Here is a 21968-nt window from a genome sequence, read left to right as displayed (position 1 = left end):
GGGACAGGCGCCCTCCAGCAGCTGGCATTCCTTGTCGCCTCCTGGACCCCGTGGCTGCTGATCCAAGCTACCCGTCTTCGACCGGGAAGCACCCGACATTGAAGGGCTCTTTCTCCTGAGGCCCCTGGTCACTGGCTAGTGACCCAGACTCTGTCCCCTCTGCTTTCAGGTCCTTTCCTTCAAGATCTACATCTTCAACCTGCACGACATTGACAACGCTTCTCGCCAGCAGCAGTTCTTCACGTTTTTCCATAGAAAACGAGACATCGACCCGACACTGAAAACGACCTATGCACCCGGCTTCCCTGGGGCAGGTAACAGTGGTACCTCGGTACTATCGTGGGTGTGGGCCCTCCAAGAGCTTAACTTAAAACTTCTGAACTTGAACTCCTGCTTGAAGTTTCTAGATTCCTGCTTTTTCAAACCGCGACATTTCCCATAGGGTTTAATAGGGATCCCGACTGTAGTTTCACCACTGCACATGCTCCCCGTGGGTCCCCTTCCTCACTACCTTGGGTGGTTTCGTAAGGGGCCAGCGATCCTCAGTGCCCTAGGCACTGTCTGCAGAACTGTCGTGGTTCTTATACCACTTTTTTAATATATGGTTTGGTCCCCCCCTGGGGCCCTGTGATTCCAGTGCTATTTATTGTGATTATAAATGCTTTATTGAATTGTATCTTTACCTCCAGCCTCTGAGGAGACTAGTGGGATTTGTTCTTAGAATAAATACATATATTTTTTTATATATACCTGTGTGGACTACTCTTTCATTTGGGCATTCAAGAGGTTATCCATGGTAAAACAATAAGCTTAACACTCCTTCAAGACTTAGACTGAAGGCTGCTCTCCACAGCTACCACTCGGATAGCTTTCTTTAAAGGTTGTCTTTTAACCTATCACCTTAAGAGTCGAATTGGACTGGTGCAAGGTGTCCCCAATAACTAGTGGACAGCATATGCCTGGCCAACTTCTCACACATGTCTAATATATACACCCCTTGTATTCCCCATACACTTCATTCTTTCCATCGTCAACCATTGTATCCTCATCTCAATTTCCAACTTGCTTGTTGATCTAAAAAAGTTGAGTATGAGGTACACCTCTTTATCTTGTTTTACTGTTCATATAAATTGTATGTATGTATTTAGTAAATATTGTGTTCTTCAGTTAGTTCAGTATTCTCATTTTCCAGGAATTGTTAAATATGTGAAGTCCTGCCCTGCCTCTCCCATTATTTTGATGCTTCTAATGCGTCACTAAATCGTAAGGGTCCCTTTGAATAAATCTGCAATTAAATGGTAATTCGATTTATCAATGGCTACCCATACGCTGTGTTTTTATTGTGATGGATTCTTCTAATCGCAGATTCTTCACCTTATAATTATTCCCCGGCGCTAGACTGGATCCAACAGCTCCCATGTGCTGCTAGGTGGCACCATGCTGCTCAGATATAGTTTAGCACTATAAATGATGGAGCTGAGCCACCTGTTATCTCCATCCCTGCTCGCTGACATCAGTTCCTTCCTTTCTGCACCTTCTTACGCAGATCAGGAGCTCCACTCCCACCTTTAGTTTTTCTGACAGCTTTTAAATGATTTCACTACTGTGTTAGGGAACAATGAATGAAATCAACAAAAAAACAGTTTTCAAACCCTGTCACAGCTGCAGTAAGCAGATTTCAGTCACGGGCCTAGACAAGGTGTGTATTTGGTTTATGGGTGTTGGCCACAACTCTAAGTTATGACTTTCAGCAAAACGATCCTCAATACCAGCTTGTCCGGAATAAAGGGGTGTAGGGTGGTTGCACAGATAGAGCCTGGAGCTCACTCACTCAATGAGTTGCAAGAGATTGAAATGAGAAAGACAGTTTTGAGATTCAGAAGACACTAAGAGCAGCTGTGCACCGGCTCGGAAGGGCAAACACATGAGAAGCATTAAAACAAAGTTAAGGTGCAACTGAGCCTCACAAATAGTTAGGGAGTGAACATGTGTATCAAACTTTCAAAAAACTGCATCACAGCAGGTGAGCTAAACAAGGGCAGTTGGGTCAGTAAATGCAAAAAAGCCCGAAAGGGCATTCAAATAGCCTGTGATCATGCCGACAGCAAGGCCCAAAGACAAAACAAACAGGACATTAGACAGTTTAGTTTCTCAGGTATCTGTCTTGTGAACTCCACACCAGATCACAAATTTGATCCAGTACCTGGCATAAACGGACTTTAAGGTCAGCTGTCTGGCAACAAGTATGACATCCACCACCTCAGGAGGAAGATCAGGAGCAGTTAACTGCTGCCACTCAATCTCCACGAAAGGACATTTAGATTGTGTAGGCAATAGATGAAGGACCCTACCTTGCGGTCAGTGATTAATTTGTAAAATATTAAGTGCCAGGGCTCTGATCAGGAGGCCACTGCAGCTTGCACCACCCATCGCCCTTTTCATAGCTGCCAAAACAACTACTAACCATCTCTCTTGGATGTAAATGCAACAGTTCAGATTATTCCAGGTCCCCAAAGCTAAAGGAATGGCTGGGGAGTCAGGTATTAGTCATTTTTTTAATGTATATTGGTTTCCCTAACAGCTGAAATACTTCTCATCTTTAAATTACGAGCCGCGCCACCTTGTGACAGACTGCCCTAAGTGTGGTATTGTCAATTAGGTGCCGGTGCTGAGCACCGGAAACCAATTAAGTACCGGTGCTCAGCACCGGAATGCTCCGGCTCAAATTAAGCACTGCCTGCGGTTGAGACAAGGGATCTTCCCAGAGTGGTAGCCTAGTTCGTGGGCAGATGCTCCTGGCAAGAAGTTCTGGTACCATACTGTCCTGGCCCAATCTGGAGTCACTAGGGTAACTTGGGCCTGGTCGTTCTTGCACTTTTTTAGAACTCTGGGTAGGAAGGCGTATAGGAGGACCATTTCAGCCCGAATGCATCTCCAAACAACTGTTCTAACAATAAATCCAATGAGCAAAACCTTTGACACTGTGTGTTTAGTGGTGGTGAAAAGATATATCCAGGACTCTCCCCATTGCTTCCACCATTAATGTGTAGGCAACATTCACGATCTACCAGGAGCCCTTCATGATCTACCAGGGGATTAGCCGCCAGGCGCCGTTGGCTGAGCTCGCCATCATGACATTCAAGGATCCTGCTAGGTGGCTAACTATCAGGGAAATGCCATGATGCTCCAGCCAGCTCCAGAAGCAAACAACCAGTCGGTACAGGACCAGGAGAACACTTTACCCAGCATGAGGCCATACCACTTGCCCGTAGTCTTGTCAAAGGGGTGCATCAAATATCATGATGCCCTTGCCCCTTCTCCGTGGAGGTCAGAGTAGTGAGATGGGATTGAGTCCTGCTTCACTTTCTTAACCTTACGCTTGGATTCGCACTTACCAGGGAACTTCGAACGCAAAGTTGAGCAGTCACAGGAGCAGCCTAGAGACTGGGACCAGGAATGCCCATACACTTCTTGTATTCAGCAACATAAATCTTTGCCTCCCGGTCTTGGATGACATTGAGGTGCACGAGGATGCACTTATGGCAGGATTTTTCACATTGAGCAAATCACCACCCTACATTGAAACCTCAACTCAGCTCTCAAAAGAGGAGGAGAGGCTCCATCGTTAGGATCCCAAAAGACCTTGAAGCTTTTTCAATGATAGTAACCAAGGATCCTTCGGTGAATGATCAGCTTTTTGTGGGTATTTTTGGGTTGAAGCAAGAGAAGTCTGTGCAGAAGGAAACTTTATCAAATTGAATCGTCCTTTGCAAACAAATCTTCTATGCACTGGCTAAAAAGCAGCCAGAAGGACCAAGAGCTCACTCCAGAATTGGAAAGGCTGCTACCACTATGTTGGCACACGGAGTGCCATTTCTTCACTTTTGCCAGACTGCAGAACAGTTGATGGTGCCCATGTTCACAACACTACTACCTTGATAGCCAGGTCTGATGGAAGGGCATTTTGCCCATTCGTTCCTTTAGGATGTTTGTAGTCTGAGTCCACTCCACAGACCTTCCCCCTTGAAAAACCACTACTTTGGTATCTATTCTAAGTCAAGGATTCTGCAGCTAGAAGTATCCATCAGAAGAACATATAACTTACCCCTATGTAACTCTTTTAGGACACTGTCTAACCGCTGATTCCTCACCACCATATCACCTCCCTGCTCTTGGAAGTGGCCTCTTTTTAACATCTATAAAAGACCCAAGTTAGGAATCTGCACACTGGCACCAACACGTGTTCAGGCTCCAAGCCTGTGGGATCAGAAAGGTTCAAGCAAGAAAGCGACATCAGCATGTAGAGGTGGTGCTTATATGTACATCTGGAATGGTGTGTAGCCACCCAACATGCTGGAGCTTTACAGAGAAGGATTCCGGATCCAATCAGGCACCTTAGATAGTATTCTTAGGTGAGGAATTTGTGGTTGGAAACCACACCCACCCAAAAGAGCATTACCATGTTCCTTAAGACGATAATTAGTGATGTTCTGATGCTTCTTTTAGGTGGTTAATCATATTAGTTAAATGGTACATATCTACAGGTATCCTTGTTCATTCCGTTTTGAGCAGTTCGGGTGCATTCATATTTTGTTTTTAAGACTCTTGGCTCATGTGGAGAGCTGCAACTTAGCTTTCTCTTTAATTAATGCAAACATTGATAAGTTTGCACACCTTGGACATTTCTCAGGGCGGCAATGGCCATGCTGTACTTCACGGCCTGTGTGCTGGGTGAGTAATCTTCATATAGCCCACAAATGCATTATGCATTATTTTGTTTTCTTTTGAAAGATGCAAAATGTAGAGAGCAAAGGGGTGCAATAGCTAACACTCGTTCTTACGGTATTATCTTTGGATCTCCATGACCCACCACCACCCGTGTCCATATTCTTCTTTTATGAAAAGCCAGATGCATTGTGTGACCAATGGTTTGTAAAAAAAAAAAAAAAAAAAGTGCTACCCCATAGTTTACTGCATAAGCATTTTTGTCTTTTACAACCCTGTGTTTGTTAAAATCAATTGAGTCAACAGCTAGAAAACATTTTAATTTTGAGCATTCACTAAGTGGAGCTGATCATTTCTTATTCTTACACTTTGTCCAATCCTAATCGCTCAGTCTAGTTCCATCCTTGCGACCCTACCAACCAAGATTTGAGAAGGACCAAGAAATGGTAAAGTGGAGTGATGTGTTCTTGGCTAATTTATAGCTCTGTGTTCTTCTCACAAATTCTACTATAGTAGTTCCCAACTCCTCTGCTTCCTGATTATCTGCATTCAGTCATTAGCGCAGTAGACCAGCATTTGTTTAAAAAGTTCTGTTATCCCAGATTTTGTTAAATGCTATACTGAAATAATTCTGTTTTCAATTTGTGCCTTCAGGACTCTCACATGCACAAAGCTCTTTTTTGGGTTGCAGTGGCAGTGCTACAGCTGGATGAAGTCAGCCTGTACTCTGCAGGAACGGCACTCCTTGAGCAAAACTTGCACACTTTGGATGGTCTTCTTGTTTTCAATGAAAAGGTATGTCTGTTTTTACTCACTAGATGCACGCTATCCACTTATGCATTTTGTTACACCTTATATATTTTAATCAATCTACATTCGCTTTACCTTTCACCTCCGCTTCATGCATTTCTGGACATTTCTTGTTCTGCTCCTCCTTGTTTGCATTATTTTGTCTCCGCTCTTTTTATTTGAGAAGGTCATGGGATGCTTCTTTGAAGACACAAGCCTTCAATTTTATCATTTCAGCAAACCTACAAAATGTGTGTGCCTACGTTATGAGACACACAATATTATGTTACCTATGATCAAGAATCTTATATCCCAATATTCTCTTCTGTGATGTTTTCGTCTGATTGCACAAATATTTTGCAAAACGTCAACATTATTGCAATAAATGTCCTAATACCAAGGGCCAGATCAGTGTAGTGAAATATTTTTTACATTTATTCTTCAAGGCAGTAACACACATTTTTTGTGGTTGATATGATGTGTTCTTGGGTTTTTTAATACATGTTTTTTCTTTTCATGGTACAACATGTAGATGTCTTAAGAGCTGAGAATCTGACCATTTTATTGAACTTCTTCATCGTGCTTGAAGTCCAGAGTCTGTGAATAGTTATGGTATATTGGACTGTTGTGTCTCATGCAAACCCTCGGAACTTGGAACATAGAGTTCCTGGAACTTGAATGTGAGCAGAATATTCAATATGAAATATGAACACAAGGTGAAGCATAAGTCATGGACAGAAGTTGAAAACAATCTGAATGTGCAGACAACAAACCTAAGCCATAGATTTAAATACTGTGTGTTTATCAGCAATGTTTCCTGTTGGTAAAATAGTAAATTTGATGGACTCTATATACTTTATTCTTCCACTTAATCAATTATGTGTAATCTGAGAGGAAGTTCGTATTTTGGATTCCTCAATTTCAAGAATTTAGTTTAGTCTTGGTTAAATGTTTTGGTGCTTACACAATTGAGTCATGGCCAAATAGGTTTTGAGTGTAGCTGAGATTTGTGTATTTTTATGACTCTGACAGAGTAATTGGCAACCTGTGTAAAGCTTACATGTCAGTGTTGTCTTAGAAAAATTAGATTCGACATAAGTGAAATAACTGTGTAACAGTTGAAGGGTTGTCATAGTTTTCTGTGAAAGCTCAGTAGAAACATAACATTATTACATAAGTTTAGCTTACACATAACACTCAGTCGTACTCTTGCAGAAAAGAAATGACCATGCAATGAGTGTTATAAGTTGGAAATATTACATTAAGCCACAAAGTTCAGTTTGAAAAGTACTACATATTGTTTTTTTCATCTTGCCAGGCTTTAGGAGGGTTATGTGATACCTGTTAGAAGATTGATTATGGATCCTAAGATCTCCTTTCATCTCTTAAATATGTTTTTGTAATCATAGCTTCCAGGCCCTAGCTTTTAGGCAGTTCGTCATAATGATGTCCCAATTGTAACTGTTGTTGAAGATTCAAAAGGAATTGCAGGACTGCACAGATATTATCGGCAGTCAAATAAATGTCAAGTGACACTCCTGCCCTCGCCGTGCCTGACCACTCTCCTGAACCTTCCCACCTCTAGCCTGTCTGATTGCTTCCTTCACTTGTCTCCCATGTATGCATCATCCACCCCATCATATTCATTTCCTGGCTGACCCAGTCTGGAAATGTTCATGTAAAGAGGGGTACTCTCTAACTGATGCAACCACTTGCCTGGCATTTTCTAACCTCCATCTTTCAAGTGCAGAGTACTTTTCTGCACCTCTAATTTTTTGGCTCAATTTGAGGAATGTAGCAGCATCTTTTATATCCAAAACATATCTTACTAGATCTTATCCAGCCCAAATTGGTACTGCAGTGAAATAATTGGCAACATCTTGGCAAATATCTTTTCTTGATTATTCCAACCACACAAAATATTCACCTCGCATTCCCTAACTTTGGTCTAACTATTGGTCCAACTCCCTTGACTTATTATCTATGATGTAAACAGCTGATTTGATTGTGATGAGGTGTGGCTGGTGCCACTGGCATAGTCCTCTTCATGTTTAGTGAGCAAGTTCTACGAGTGCTGAAATCTTCTCCCCCCTATTTGCGATGAAGGAGTCTTTGTGAAAACCATTCTTTCTAGTTGTATAGGCAGTAATTACTATGCTACCTTGATCAGCCCTTTTTTCTCACTAAGCATGTCTTTTTAATTATCGTCCAGTTACTTTTTTGTGACATACGTTTTTACAGTTTCACAAGCTGCAAAATGAAAGTGGCCTAGTTGCAAAATCGAGTGCTTTTATTCTCATGCATTGTAATCTCACAACTGACTAACCACTTCCTTTTTCCTTTCTACCCTCAAAACTTACTGAAAGTTTCACATATGTTCCGCTTGTGATTTGTGAGTGGGGGCCAGTGTGAGGAGTAATTGGAGAAGAACATTGCTATGTTGTTGATATTTGAACCAGATTTCCAAGGTTCCAAAACTACTTCTGTTACTTGAATATGTCTAAATTAAATATGATCCTGAGCTAAACACATTATGTCCATGTGCCACTGTTTCCAGTCTATCAAAATTAAGAGTGCTGAAGTGCTTAGAAACATAGTAAATACTGCAGTTCATCTTTCAAAATAACATTAGAAGCTGGGCAGAGATGCCTTGCAGCTGAGCTTGTAGGTGGAAAGGTTATTGTTTCATTTAAAATCTTTAATTATTTATTTTGAACAGAGTCCTGAGGAAGTCTTTATGGAAATCAGGAATCCTTTGGAATGGCACTGCAAGCAAATGGATCATTTTGTGGGATTAAATTTCAATTCAAACTTTAATTTTGCACTAGTTGGACACCTTTTAAAAGGTAAGGGTTGAACTGAATATTGTATTTCAAAAGTGCAAAGGTTTCATATCCAATTGCAGGAATTTAATGTCGCGAAAGCACCATTTAGTTTCTTTTGTGTAAGATCAGTATGCCAGGTTAATTAAATTATTTCCTTAGTGAGGATATGAATGTGTTTTAATCTTCTAATCTGCACCGTTCCCTGTAGGTTTGTTTGAATGTGTTTCACAACTAGAAGTCATGAGGAAATGAAATAATTGTAATTATTTTGAAAGCCATTATTAAAATGTAAAAGGATTGTTCTGATGATTGCATTGTCTCCCTCTTATGGTTCTGTTTTTGAATATCAGCAGTCAGAAAAAAATCTTTCAATGGGAAGGACTCACCTTATCATTTAACAAAAAAGTATTTAAACTAATTAAGCCAAATGACCTGCTTTATAGTTTGTCGGATCTATCGCAATAGCAACTGATTTTCTGCCCACCTCATTTTGAGCCGGGTGGACCTTCAGTATGTCAACGGCGGAGACTACAACATCTCCGCCACCAACCTACATCTCCGAAGGCCCAACAGTCTAAGGGCAATCGGAGGTTTGCCCGTTTGTCTGCCCACCCTATTTAGAGTGGACAGACAAATGGCCAGTTTTCACTGTCCATCACCGCCAAGTAAAACCTAGCTGTGAGGGGCAGTGAAAACTGTTAAATGACCCACACGCCATGGGAGTTTTCTCCAATGGCGAGGGGGGGAGGAGGAATCACTGTATTTCTTTTATTTTCAAAAAGAAAATTTTGCTTTAGGATGTGGCTGAAGTGGAGAGTTCTCTACCCATTGCCTGAAGTGACTTCAGTAGCTAGATATTTTTAGCAAATTCTTTGGAGCACCAGGTTGCTGAAGGGTTTAGCTTGTACTTTCTGGTTTAAGCTGGAATGTCTGTTTATAAAGGGCTCCTGGAATGTATTGATCTGGTCTAAAAGAGTTTAAAATTCGATGTAGATGAGGAGGTGGCATTAATATTAATGCTTGGAAGAGAACAGACTAAACAAGGCACAGAAATGATCAGCTATTGTTTACTAAAAAAACAGCTACCAATAAGTCAAAATAATATTGTGTATCTCAAAACAAGAAAAGAGTGTACATAATCCAAAGAGATGGCTGTAAAAACATGGAAAGGTTGCATCAAGTTAAGCTGAGACCAGAAGTAGAGCCAGGATGGTACTAGAGAAGAGAAATAATGGCTGGAAGTGTGTGATGAAGTCCCTGAATTGATGAAGAAAGCTGTATATCTGAAAGAAACACGTAGTGATGGATTATTTACCTTGGAATTACCCCCAGGGGTCCAGCTGGATCCCGAAAGTTTTCGTCAGCAGTACCCCAGCGCGTCGGTAGGCGTCGTCGTGAGGCTCCGCATTCGTCATTGGCATCGTCTGCGCCGGGATGACGTCGCCCTCGCGTGCTGCCATCAGTTCTTTCTTTATCCGCACCAGCAAGCGGAGATCCGGGAACACATAGTACCCCCAGTCACTTTTTGACTGACTTTTTTCGAGGCCTTTTGTCTCAATTTCTTCGAGTCGATCGACTCCTGGTGTCGTAGGGATGCCTGGCTTTAAGAACTGGGGGGACTGTCACCGCATGATGCCGGTGACGGACCCACACCGCGTGTCTCTCTACTGCCTGGGGCGCTACCACGACTCCAAATCGTGCCCAGACTGCTGCGCCATGGATGGCGCCGAAAACTTTACGGGAGCGGTCCTGAAAGGTGCTGGGTCGAGGGACCGGTCGCGGAGCCGTCACCATCGTTCCTCTGGATCTAAGTCTTCGCACTTGGGGTCAGGTAAGTCGAAGCATTCCAAAAATAAGTCGAAGAAGCGTCGTCGCTCCTCGACTTCCCGTCACGGCAGAGGGTGGTGCCTGTGATGTCGCCGCCGGCCTACCCACCCTTTCCGGGGCCGTCGGGGACACCTGCTCAGGTGCAAGAGTTTCTTGCTGCCATGGCCCGACGCTTTGGGCCGTCTGGCCCTGCTGGTGCACCTACGGGCCCCGCAGGCTCGACCAGGGGCCTGTCCTTGCGGTGTCGCCGGCGGCTCCGGCCTAGGTGTCGCCAGCGGCTCTGGCCTAAGCGCCGCAGGACCCTCCTGGATCGGACCCTGCTCAACGCTATTGCAAGTGGGAGAGACGTAGCAAAGTTCACTATTCATTGTGGGCTTGATACCGCCGACTCGCTGGGCAGGGCGATTTCCACGACGGTGGCGCTTTGGTGCCACGGCTGGCTGAGGACAACTGGCTTCTCAGGGGATGTCCAAAACACTTTGATGGACATGCCCTTTGATGGCATTCACCTTTTTGGCAATAAGGCAGATTGTGCGTTGGAGCATTTTAAGGACTCGCGGGCTACGGCCAAGTCCATGGGCCTGTCGGGCACTCGCCCTCCTCCGCCTTCCGCTTTTTGTTCCTCTCGTGGCCACGGAAGGGGTGCCCCAACACGTTCGTTCCAGAGCCACAGGCCTGTGCAGCAACATCCTCAGCGCGGAGGTGGGAACCGTCGAGGCGGTTCTGGGAGCCATTGTTCGGGTCAGTCCACCTCCACCCCCGCAGCATCCACTGCAAAGCCTTCCTAGTCCGACCATTCAGGCCTATCAAACGCCAGTGGGCGGCAGGATTCGACATCATCTCCCCCACTGGCGCAACATAACCTCGGACAAGTGGGTGCTGTAAATTGTCCGAACGGGCTATTCCCTCCCTTTCGAGACTTTCCTTCCTGCCAGGCCACCTCAGTACCACCGCATGTCGGGGGACCATCTTGCGCTTCTTCAACAGGAAGTCACGGCCCTCTTGGCCAAGGGGGCCATCAAGCACGTTCCTGGGCCAGAAGTAGGTCGTGGTTGTCATTCCCACTACTTTCTGCTCCCCAAGAAGGACAAGGGCCTGCGTCCTATCTTAGACCTCCGGAACATCAATCGCTTCCTCCGGAAGGAGAAGTTCAAGATGCTCACACTTTCTCAGGTCTTGGCTGCCCTAGACCCGCAAGACCGAATGGTAACGTTGGACTTGCAGGACGCTTACTTTCAGATCCCCGTCCTGACGGTCCACCAGCGTTACTTGCGCTTAACGGTAGGCCACAAGCACTTTCAGTTCACCGTGCTCCCCTTTGGCCTTACCAGCGCCCCTCGGGTGTTCACGAAAGTGATGGCTTTGGTCGCAGCTCATCTGCGCCCATCAGGGGTTTCAGTCTTCCTCTATCTCGACGACTGGTTGTTAAAGGCGGGCTCGCCCCAGGCAGTCGTCTCCCACCTCCAAACTACAGCCGACCTCCTGCATTTGCTGGGGTTCTCCATCAACATGCCTAAGTCGCACCTGATTCCCTCTCAGAAGCTCCTCTTCATCGGAGCGGTTCTGGACTCGGAGCAGTTCCTCCTGCATCCTGTTAGTGGATCATCTCAGATGGCATATGCGGGCTCTGCAGTGCGACCTGAAGTTCCAGTGGGCACAGCATGTTAGTCATTTTTATAAGGCGCGCAGCTGCCCCAGCCAAGGCACGTCCCGGCGCCTGATCAGGTACCACAACACAACAAATCGATGCTGGGAAGGAGAGGAAGGAATCAGTCAGCAGTTGGGAACAAAAAAGTTTTTATGGCGCGCCTAAAAGAAGTAAGGCTGTTCAGGGCTCGAATATGGACAGGGAGAGAATTCCATAATCCTGCCGCTAATACTCGAAAGGAGCGACCTCCCATCCTACTCAGTCTAAACCGTGTATTGGCCGCCAGATGGAGAAATTCCGATCTAAGAGACCGCGTAGGAACATAGGAGGAAACAAGCTTAGCGAGGGCTGGAGGAGAGGAAAGCTTCAAGATTTTAAATGTCAGGCAGAGAGCCTTAAATTTAATTCTCTGTCTGACCGGCAGCCAGTGGAGAGAGGTCAAAACTGCAGAGACAGAGCACTGTCTAGGAAGGCCAACGATGGCTTGCGCCGCGGCAATCTGCACCCTTTGCAATCTAGTAGCCTCCGCCTGATTCACTCCGAGCAGCAGCGCACTCCCATAGTCCAGCCGAGAAAGAATGGAGGCTTGGACCACCAGTTGCCGAGTAGGGGGGTCGAAGAATTTGAGGACCGGTCTCAGCCCTCGCAGAATACCGTAACAGGTAGCTGCAACCTTCTTCGTGTGGCTGGTAAAGGAGAGTGTAGGATCCAGCCAGACCCCCAAGTTCTTAACTTCGGCAGCTGGGATGGGAGTCACCCCCAATTCTGGAGGCCACCACTGGTCTCCCCAGAGCTCCGCCTGCTTTCCTAAGATCAGGACCTCGGTTTTTTTGGCATTTAACTGCAAACAGTTAGTTCGCATCCAATTTGCCACGGCTATGAGTCCTGCACGGAATCTGGGAGCGTTCACCTCGGGATCACCGCTGAGTGTCACCGCCAGCTGCGTGTCGTCGGCATACGATGTCATGGTTAAGCCACATTGTCTGACGAGTGCAGCCAGCGGTTTCACATATAGGTTGAACAGAGTGGGGCTCAACGCAGAGCCCTGCGAAACCCCCAGCCCCAGTGGATGGAAAGAGGACTGACAAGGTGGAATAGCCACTTTAAAAAACCGGTCCGAGAGGAAAGAGCGAAACCATTGGAGAGCAATCCCCTCAATTCCCACTCCCTCCAAGCGCCGGATCAGAATGTCGTGAGACACCGTGTCAAACGCGGCGCTCAGATCTAACAGGAGGAGCGCCGCTGTCTGCCCAGCATCCAGCACCGTTCGCAAGTGCTCAGTCATAAAGAGCAGTGCAGTTTCGGTGCTGTGTTGTGCACGAAAACCATTCTGGCTCTGGTCTAGAATGTTATTTCGAGAAAGGTGGGCGGACAAGATGGAGTTCACATGTGCCTCAGTAACCTTGGCGGTCCAGGGCAGGAGGGAGATGGGACGATAGTTTTCTGGTAATAGGGGGTCAAGGTTAGGCTTCTTTAAAATTGGGCTAACCACTGCCTGCTTCCAGGAAGAAGGGACCACGCCAGATGTGAGCGATAGATTGATCAAATCCAGTATAGGCTCACGACATAAGGGAGGAAGAAGTCTAAATACCTCTGGCTTCAGCGGATCTAATGGAGAACCGGATTTAATTTTGAGGCTCAGAGTATCGAAGACCTCGTCAGACATTACTGGCAGGGAGGACAGGGTTTCATGAACCGTAGCCATCACACCAGTTTGCTCAGCACCAGGCACAGATGACGTAAGTCCTCGGTAAATCGCCTGCACTTTCTCCACGAAAAAGGATGCCAGACTTTCACAGTGAGAGTCCGTGCAGATTTCCACCGAGGTGGCCCGTTTCCCCATAAGGTCTTTAAGAACCTTAAAGATTAATTTAGACGGGTTGGGGCTATTCTGAAACTCGAAAGCATAGTGTGCGGCCAGGGTTTGACAGATTGCCCTGTGATAGATCTTAAGCTGGGCAAAATACAAAGATTTCAAGGTGGGATCAAAGGATTTCCTCCACGCCCTCTCAGCTTGCCGGCACGTTCTCTTAAGCTCGGCAAGAGTGTCATTATACCATGGGCTGGGAACTTTAGCATGGCATTTCGACCAGCGCATCGGTATAAGAGAGTCAAGGGCGGCTAGGACCCAGTTACGAAACTGCTCGTATCCTTGTTCCACATTCAGCAGATTGCCCAGGGGCTGCGCCTCCAAGATCTTATAAAACTCCTCCAGTTTGAGCTTATGCCAATTTCTTTTAAGGATCAGTCTATCCACAGGTTTAAATTGTGGGTCATCTATAGGACATGAAACTTTAACCAGCAGATGGTCAGTCCAGCCTACCACCATCGGGTCAGAGACCCTAGCCCGCTCCAGTGTGGTAAAGAAGGGGTCAAGGATATGACCTCCTATGTGGGTAGGGGAGGTAACTAGTTGGATCATTTGCATGGCTTCAAGGTCCGCTAGCAAGGTATTAATAGGTGCTGATGACCCCTGATCAAAATGGATATTGAGGTCGCCTACGATGTTAAAATTGGCACATCTCGGAGCTAAAGAGCTAACCACGTCAGCAAGAGCGGCCTTGAAGACAGTGTCGTTCCCTGGCGGGCGTTAGATAAGCATACCGCTAAGTGTAAACTGATGACTGAAGGCTACCTTAAAAGAGGCGCTCTCACACGCTGGTAAGTCAAGAGCTTTCCATTCAGCCGGGAAGTAAGATTTTATCACCATAGCTATGCCACCCCCTCTAGAAGTGCGGTTAAGAGTGAACACTGTGTAGTTGGAAGGGAATGCCAGATTGATTATTGCAGTATCCGCATCCTGAAGCCAAGTCTCAGTGAGGAAGATGAGGTCAGGAGAGTCCTTTCCGATCATGTCACGTAAGGACTGATGGTGCTTGACCAACGATCTCACATTCAGACTCCAGATGCTAAGCACACGCTCAGAGATATTAGTACGTGTATTTGGGGCATTCCTTTCCACAGAGCGCACCCCAGACGGGGTATCGAGTGACAAACTGCCACAGGCACAGTCATAAGGACCCGACAACGGGTGCACAGGATCATGAACACACACCGTGAGCCTCTCTCTAATAGAAAGCAGAGCGGCGCGATTGTACCTGAGCGTCAAGGTATTCTGCATGATGGTAAGATGACTAAATGCCAGAGTCCAGGCCCCGCTCACGCTTCCTCGACGCGGACGAGCGCAGACGGGCAGGACTCTGGCACGACTCCGGCTAAGCGACGGCGTCCCACTGCGCGGGAGAGGACGACTTTAAGTAGGCGTCGCAATGAAGAGCTCGAGCGTCGGGACGCTCCAAGATGGCGCCCACCTAAATTTCCACTAACCCAAGCCAAGATGGCGCCCACAAGAGTCCAGACCCGGACCCGCCAAACGGCGGTGCACTTTCCAAAAATTAAATGCAGGTAAGGGGACGAGTACCCAGGCAGAATAGTAGTAAAAGCAAGGGAGAATCCAAGCAAAATAACGAAAATACAAAACTGGTAGTTTTAAAAACACAGCGCAATGGCAGCGCGACCTGCGCTAATGCAGCACCTAATCTGCATCAGTGCAACCTGTCCGATCACGTCCAGATCTCGGAGGGCACTGCACGACAATTATAGTGATGGCTCACAAATCGCAATTGGGTCAATGGCAGATCCCTCTCCCTTTCCCAGCCGGAACACACAGTTGTGACGGACGTGTCCCTTCTGGGCTGGGGCAGCGCGTGGGAGAGGCGGAGATCAGAGGACTCTTGTCTCCGGCAGAGTCCCGGCTCCATATCAACCTTCTGGAGCTTCGGGCGAACCAACTTGCACTGAAGGCATTCCTTTCCTCTGTCATGGGGAAAGTAGTACAGGTGTTCACAGACAACACCACCGCCATGTGGTACTGCAACAAACAGGGCAAGGTGGGGTAGTGGACCCTATGTCAGGAGGCTCTGCGCCTCTGGACATAGCTGGAACATCAGGGCATTTCCCTGGTGGTTCAACACTTGGCAGGTTCTCTGAACGCCAGGGCGGACGAACTCAGCCACCAGTGCATAATGGATCACGAATGGCATCTGAATGGCGCAATGTCTCTTTCAGCAGTGAGGAGAGCCTTGGTTAGATCTATTCGCCACCGAAGAGAACGTGCAATGTCATCAGTTCTGCGCTTTGGAATTTCCAAGGCGGCACTCGCTAGGCGACGCTTTTCATCGCGAGTGGAGTTGCTGTTTACTATACGCCTTTCCGCCTATACCACTTCTACCCAGAGTGCTGAAGAAGATCAAGCGCGACCGGGCCCAAGTCATTCTTGTGGCTCCGGACTGGGCTCGAAGAGTATGGTATCCCGAGCTACTCAGGATGGCTATCGATCCCCCGATCCGACTGCCTCTTCAGGAGGATCTTCTGTCGCAACAGCAGGGGATGGTCCTCCACCCGAACCTGTCCAGCCTCTACCTCCTTGCGTGGAGATTGAGCGGCAGCAGTTGACGTCTTTTGACCTGCCTCCCGAAGTTTGTGATGTAATCTTGGCAGCGAGGCGTCCCTCCACTAAGACGATTTACGCCTGCAGGTGGAATAAGTTTGTGGCATGGTGCACAGCAAAGGCTGTGGATCAACTTTCTGCTCCTCTTTCAGAGGTCATTCTATTCCTCCTTTCTTTGGCCCAGCAGGGCTCTGCTCTCGACACCATCAAGGGCTATCTTTCAGCCATTTCAGCCTGTTTACGGCTTCCAGATCAACCTTCCCTTTTCAAGTCCCCGGTTGTAAATAGATTCTTGAAAGGCATTACTCATCTTGTCCCTCCTGTTCCATTCATAATGCCTCAGTGGGGCTTGAATCTGGTTCTGACATATCCCTTTGAGCCACTTCACAACTGTCCTCTCCGTCTTCTCACTTTAAAGACAGCTTTCCTGGTGGCCATCACCTCTGCCAAAAGAGAGTGTGAGCTCCAGGCTCTTTCTTCTAAACCTCCTTTTCTTTCTGTCCATCCGGACAAAGTGGTTCTAAGGACTCGTCCATCTTTTCTGCCGAAGGTTGTCACTGCCTTTCATATCGGGCAGACCACTTTGCCTACCCTCTTTCTGCCTCCGCATCCCTCAAAAGAGGATGAGAGGCTCCACCGTCTGGACCTAAAACGTGTGCTCTCATTCTACCTGAACCGCACACAACAGTTCCGGGTGGATGACCAGCTCTTTGTTGGCTACGTGGGCGCCAAGAAAGGTCAGGTTGTGCACAAGCGGACCATCTCTTGGTGGTTCGTTCTGTGCATAAAGGCTGGTTATTCTTTGGCTAGAAAGGAGCCTCCGGTTAGGCTGCGCGCCCATTCTACCAGGCCGACAGCAGCCACTACTGCTTTGGGATGGTTACTTCCCTTGCATGACATCTGGCAGGCAGCTACGTGGGCCTCGCACACGTTTACCAAGCATTACTGCCTGGACAGCCAAGTCCAGAGAGACAGCTTCTTTGTCCGTTCTGTTCTCCAGGATTTTCTGGTGTGATCTTGGTTTGCAGACCCACCACCGGGGTTGGTATTGCTGGGGTATCTATTCTAAGGTAAGGGATCTATCACTACGTGTTTCTTTCAGCTGCACAAGTAACTTACCTTCGGTAATGATCTATCGGTAAGAAACATTAGTATTGATAGATTCCTTCCCGCCCGACCCATCCTCCGCGTTCTGCGAACTGATTTCTAGGGTTAAAGTCATCCCTTTCAGAGCCCTAGTTTCATAGCACCAGTGGTCAGTTTCTTGCATGGCTCTGCGTTCCTGGCGCCGAAAGTCGTGTACAGAACTGACATCAGCGCGCATGGGCACGTCTAAGTAGCTCCAGCGACGTCATCTCGGCGCCTACGACGCGCGCAGAGCCGCACGAAGATGCCCACCGACGCGCAGGTGTACTGCTGACGAAAACTTTCCGGATCCAGTCTGACACCTGGGGGTAATTCTAAGGTAAGGAATCCATCACTACTAATGTTTCTGCTTTAAGCAGACACTTGTAAAGATGGCAGGTTGGGAATAAAGGTCTGAAATCAACAGACCGTTTCATGCTAGAGCGAGCAAAATGGGAATCTTTTGTGCAGGTTCTGGAACCTGTTTAGGTTTGAGGTATTAGACATCAGGAATTTAAAATGAAATGACAGTTTCAGCAGCATGGACAATTCAGGACAGTGAATGTTGAGTTAGCTGTAGTTTCTCACCGTCCAAGGATGTCTGTCAGCATTGTCTGAAGTACCTGCATGAAAATATGAGATCCAAATGGCTGTGTGAGTAAATTAGCTGCCATCATGCTTCGTAATTAGACTAAATTGAATTTAGTACTGATTAATATCTTCTCTGAGTATCTTTGTTACATTCAATAAACTATTCTTAAATGTAAACAACCCTATCTCTGGTTTTTCGTAGGATACAGGCATCCATCTCCTACCATAGTAGCACGAACAGTTCGGATTCTACACACGTTACTTGCACTAGTTAACAAACACCGAAATTGTGACAAATTTGAAGTGAACACTCAGAGTGTGGCATATTTGGCAGGTAGGTTTATACATTAATTTATTTTTAAATGCGATGATAAAGATTGCCATTGGAGGCCAGATCTAGTTAGTGTTGAATATGTTCAGTAGTCATTAGCTTTTACTGTGGATCTAAATGGCTTAAAATTACTTTACCTTGCAAGACTTGGCCATTCCTTGTTGAAAAACAAAATCTAACCTACCCTTTGAAAAAAATGTTTTCTTGTTCCTACTTCGGAGAATGTTTCCTGAAATATTACATAGATTGATTTCCTAGATCTGCTTTGCCTCTTGTTTTCAGGGTCTACAGAGTTGGACAACAGAGCTCATCTTATGTCACATTTCAGATACATTTCTGAATCTTATGGCAAGTTCTAAAAATTCCTGGGCTGAAGAACATATTTAGAAATTGTGTTTTCATAGTTATTAGTGTCTGCTATGTAACTAATCATTTTAATGATATTGCCAGTGATATGAGGATCTCTCTTTAATGTTTCTTTCTCAGCTTTACTTACGGTGTCTGAAGAGGTGAGAAGTCGATGCAGTCTCAAGCACAGGAAGTCCCTTTTGCTGACAGATGTTTCAATGGAGAATGTTCCTATGGATACATATCCCATACATCACAGTGATCCAAGTTGCAGGTAAGTGGGCTTTTGGCCGAAGGGTACACTGTAATATTAGGGACAATGATGAGACTGATCAGGATAGAAAACATTTCTTGTAGAATGTTTTATAGATAATTTTCAACATTTTCTGCCATTCAACATGCAGATGCAGTATGAGATGCTTGTAATTAGTTTAACGCCAAATTAGGTAAAGATTTAACAAAATGAACTTTAAAATGTTATGTTTTCATTTGGTCTCTGAGTAGTTTAGAAACTATTATAGAGAACGGGGTAACCCAAAATAATCAAAGGACCTGGGTATCATCTGGTACAAAAGACAATGGTCCTAGACCTATCTTTCAGTTGAATATATCAAAAGTTCTCATTTTGCATATTATTGAATAAAGCAATAAACATAGGAATCTAATATCGAAAAAATATGTCAATAGTTAAATCAAACAAGTCAGAAAAGTGCAACAGAGAGACCATGAACTGGATCACCATACATTTATTTAAAGAGATTTTTGGTGAGAACCAGGCAGTATATAATACACAATAACAATTTCAAAAAAAGAGAAATTTAGAAAGGTTGCTCCAGAGGGAGACGTGCAGATGAAACAGGGTGCTCAATAGTGATGTGAAAAAGAAAGATATTTCAGCATGAATGTATGAGAGGTTTCAGTATATTAAAGAAAACAACGGGACCGGTTACAGGTCACCGTCCTTGGGTAACCTGGCCCAATTATATTCACACAATATTCTTATATCAATTCAAAACTAGAAATCAATTCTAGGGTAGCACGTGGAGGAAAACCAAGGGTCCAGGTTAAGTTAGTTGGGCGTCGACGTTTCGATCCGGCTTGTGGCCAACAGGGTAATTAATGCCTCGGCCGGGCGGATCTTCATCAGGACTACACTGGGCAACCCATCAACCACAGGTGTGGACAAGGTCCATGGTGTCTTTTATCAATCCAAATTGGGGGTATTCTTCCACAACCTTAATCTTCACATTAGGTTACAATGATTGCACCCCGAAGAACGAGGGGAAGGTGATTCCCAGTCACTGTGGACAATTCGTGTAATTCAATTACTGCAGGGGTTCTATGTACGCGCGTCTTCACTTCGCGGCCGTCTCCAGTACTGGTGCCGGTAGGATGCCTGGTTTCAAGGCCTGCAACGACTGTCACCGACTGATGTCGGTGACCGATCATCACCGCCGGTGCCTGTACTGCTTGGGCCTCGACCACGACGCGGTGTCGTGCTCCGACTGTATGGCCCTGACCTCGAAAGCTAGGCGGGAGCGGTCCCGCAAGCTTCTCGAGCTTCGCCACTCAGCTCCGCGTCGCTCTCGATCCCGGTCCAGGAGAAGGTCCAAGGATCGGTCGCGGAGCCGCACTCGACATAGTCACTCGTCTGGCTCGAAGTCTTCGGGTAAGTCGAGGCACTCCAAGAAGTCCAAGAAGCGACACCGCTCTTCGGACTCCCCTCGCCGGCGCAAGTCCCCATACCCGACGGTCCCTGGGACTGACGCGACGCCGGCGGAGGTCAGTGCCTTCCTCTCGGCCATGAGGAACCTGGCTCCGCCGTCGACGCCCGCTGGCGCGCCTTCGGGCCCCGCGGACTCGACTGGGCGACGTCGCATGCTGGCGGCTCCTGCCCCGGCGCCTTTGGAGGCTCCGGCCCCGACGCCGCAGGTCCCCGAGGGGCCCGAGCCTGGGCCCTCGTCGACGCCGGTCGACCTAGTTACGCCTCCTCCGCCGGCGCCGACACCGATACCACCGCCGGCTCCGGTCGACGTCGATCCCCGGTTCAGCCCCTGTCCGGTCCCGACGCCGATGCGGCGCCGCCCGACGCCGCTAGAGACACATATTGTCTATCGACCGGCTCAGATCATTCCTCCTGTTTACCAGGAATCGGATGACGGGGGTGACTGGGAGGGGTCTGGTGACCCTATGGCCCTTCAGAGCCAACTTGCACAGGACTGGGCAGATGAACTGGGGAGGCCAGTGGGTTGGATACCTCACCAGACACTGGATTCATCTCTCCTCCGACTGTGACTTCGGAGGAGGGTGCAGCCTTTTCTGTGGTGCTGCGCAAGGCAGCCGAAGCCCTTGGGCTCGAGCTGCCTGCCGTGGCTGTGAGGACTAACATCCTCACTGAGGTGCTTCAGTCTGACGCATGCTCCACTGAGCCTCTGCTGCCATTAAATGAGGCCCTCACTGACGTTCTGCAGGGCACCTGGTCCAAGCCCTCCACAGTCCCTCCTGTGGATAGGAACGTTGCCAGGCGCCACCGCCCTGCTCCGGGCGACCCCAGTTTTCTGTCCCAGCACCCCACCCCCGAGAGTCTGGTTATCCAGGCTTCTACCTCCCAATCCTCCTTCCCGTCCGCTCCTCCGGACCGGGATTCCAAGAGACTGGAACAGTTTGGTAAGAAGCTGTTCTCTTCGCTCAGTTTGGGCCTGCGGTCTTTGAACACCGCCTGTCTCTTGGACCGTTATTCCCACTCTCTGTGGGATGCGGTGGAGGACGTGCTGCCACTGTGCCCGGAGGAGGCCCGGGCGCGGCTTTCCTCGGCCCTGGCCGATGGGAGAGATGCAGCGCGCCATGCAATCCGATGTGGGCTTGACACTACGGACTCGCTGGGTAGGGCGATTTCTACCACGGTGGCGCTTCGACGTCACGCCTGGCTGCGGTCCACGTCCTTTTCAGGGGATGTCCAGAGCACTCTCATGGACATGCCTTTTGATGGCACTCGCCTTTTTGGTGAGAAAGCGGACAGTGCGCTGGCTCGCTTCAAGGACTCCCGGGCTACGGCCACGTCCTTGGGCCTCTCGGCCCCGCGGCCACAACCTTCAGCTTTTCGCTCCTTTCGTGGCCGAGGAAGGGGCACCTCCTCACGTCCGCCTAGCCACCGGCCGCAGAACCAACCTGCACACGGTCGCGGACGTGGTTTCCGCCGAGGCGGTACTGGAGGACGACGCGGTCAGTCCACATCCACCCCGGCAGCATCCGCCTCAAAGCCTTCCTAGTCCGAGCTTTCAGGCCCATTCCACGCCAGTGGGCGGCAGA

At 47.6% G+C, this 21968-nt stretch overlaps 1 protein-coding gene across 12 annotated transcripts in view; it reads left to right on the top strand.

The window, feature by feature from the left end:
• NF1 (neurofibromin 1) overlaps positions 1-21968 on the top strand; it is a 1956660-nt gene that overhangs the window by 1499105 nt on the left and 435587 nt on the right. For all 12 annotated transcript variants that reach the window (XM_085649550.1, XM_085649547.1, XM_085649544.1 and 9 more), the window contains 4 exons: positions 5380-5520; positions 8234-8360; positions 18183-18314; positions 18798-18933. In XM_085649550.1, the coding sequence (XP_085505676.1) occupies positions 5380-5520; positions 8234-8360; positions 18183-18314; positions 18798-18933 (536 nt within the window). The remainder of the gene's footprint in view (positions 1-5379; positions 5521-8233; positions 8361-18182; positions 18315-18797; positions 18934-21968) is intronic.

This window comes from Triturus cristatus, chromosome 3_2 (assembly GCF_964204655.1).
Source record: "Triturus cristatus chromosome 3_2, aTriCri1.1, whole genome shotgun sequence".
NCBI lineage: Eukaryota > Metazoa > Chordata > Amphibia > Caudata > Salamandridae > Triturus > Triturus cristatus.
The sequence above is the reverse complement of the archived record's forward strand: the minus strand, read 5'-3'. Positions and strand labels throughout refer to the sequence as shown.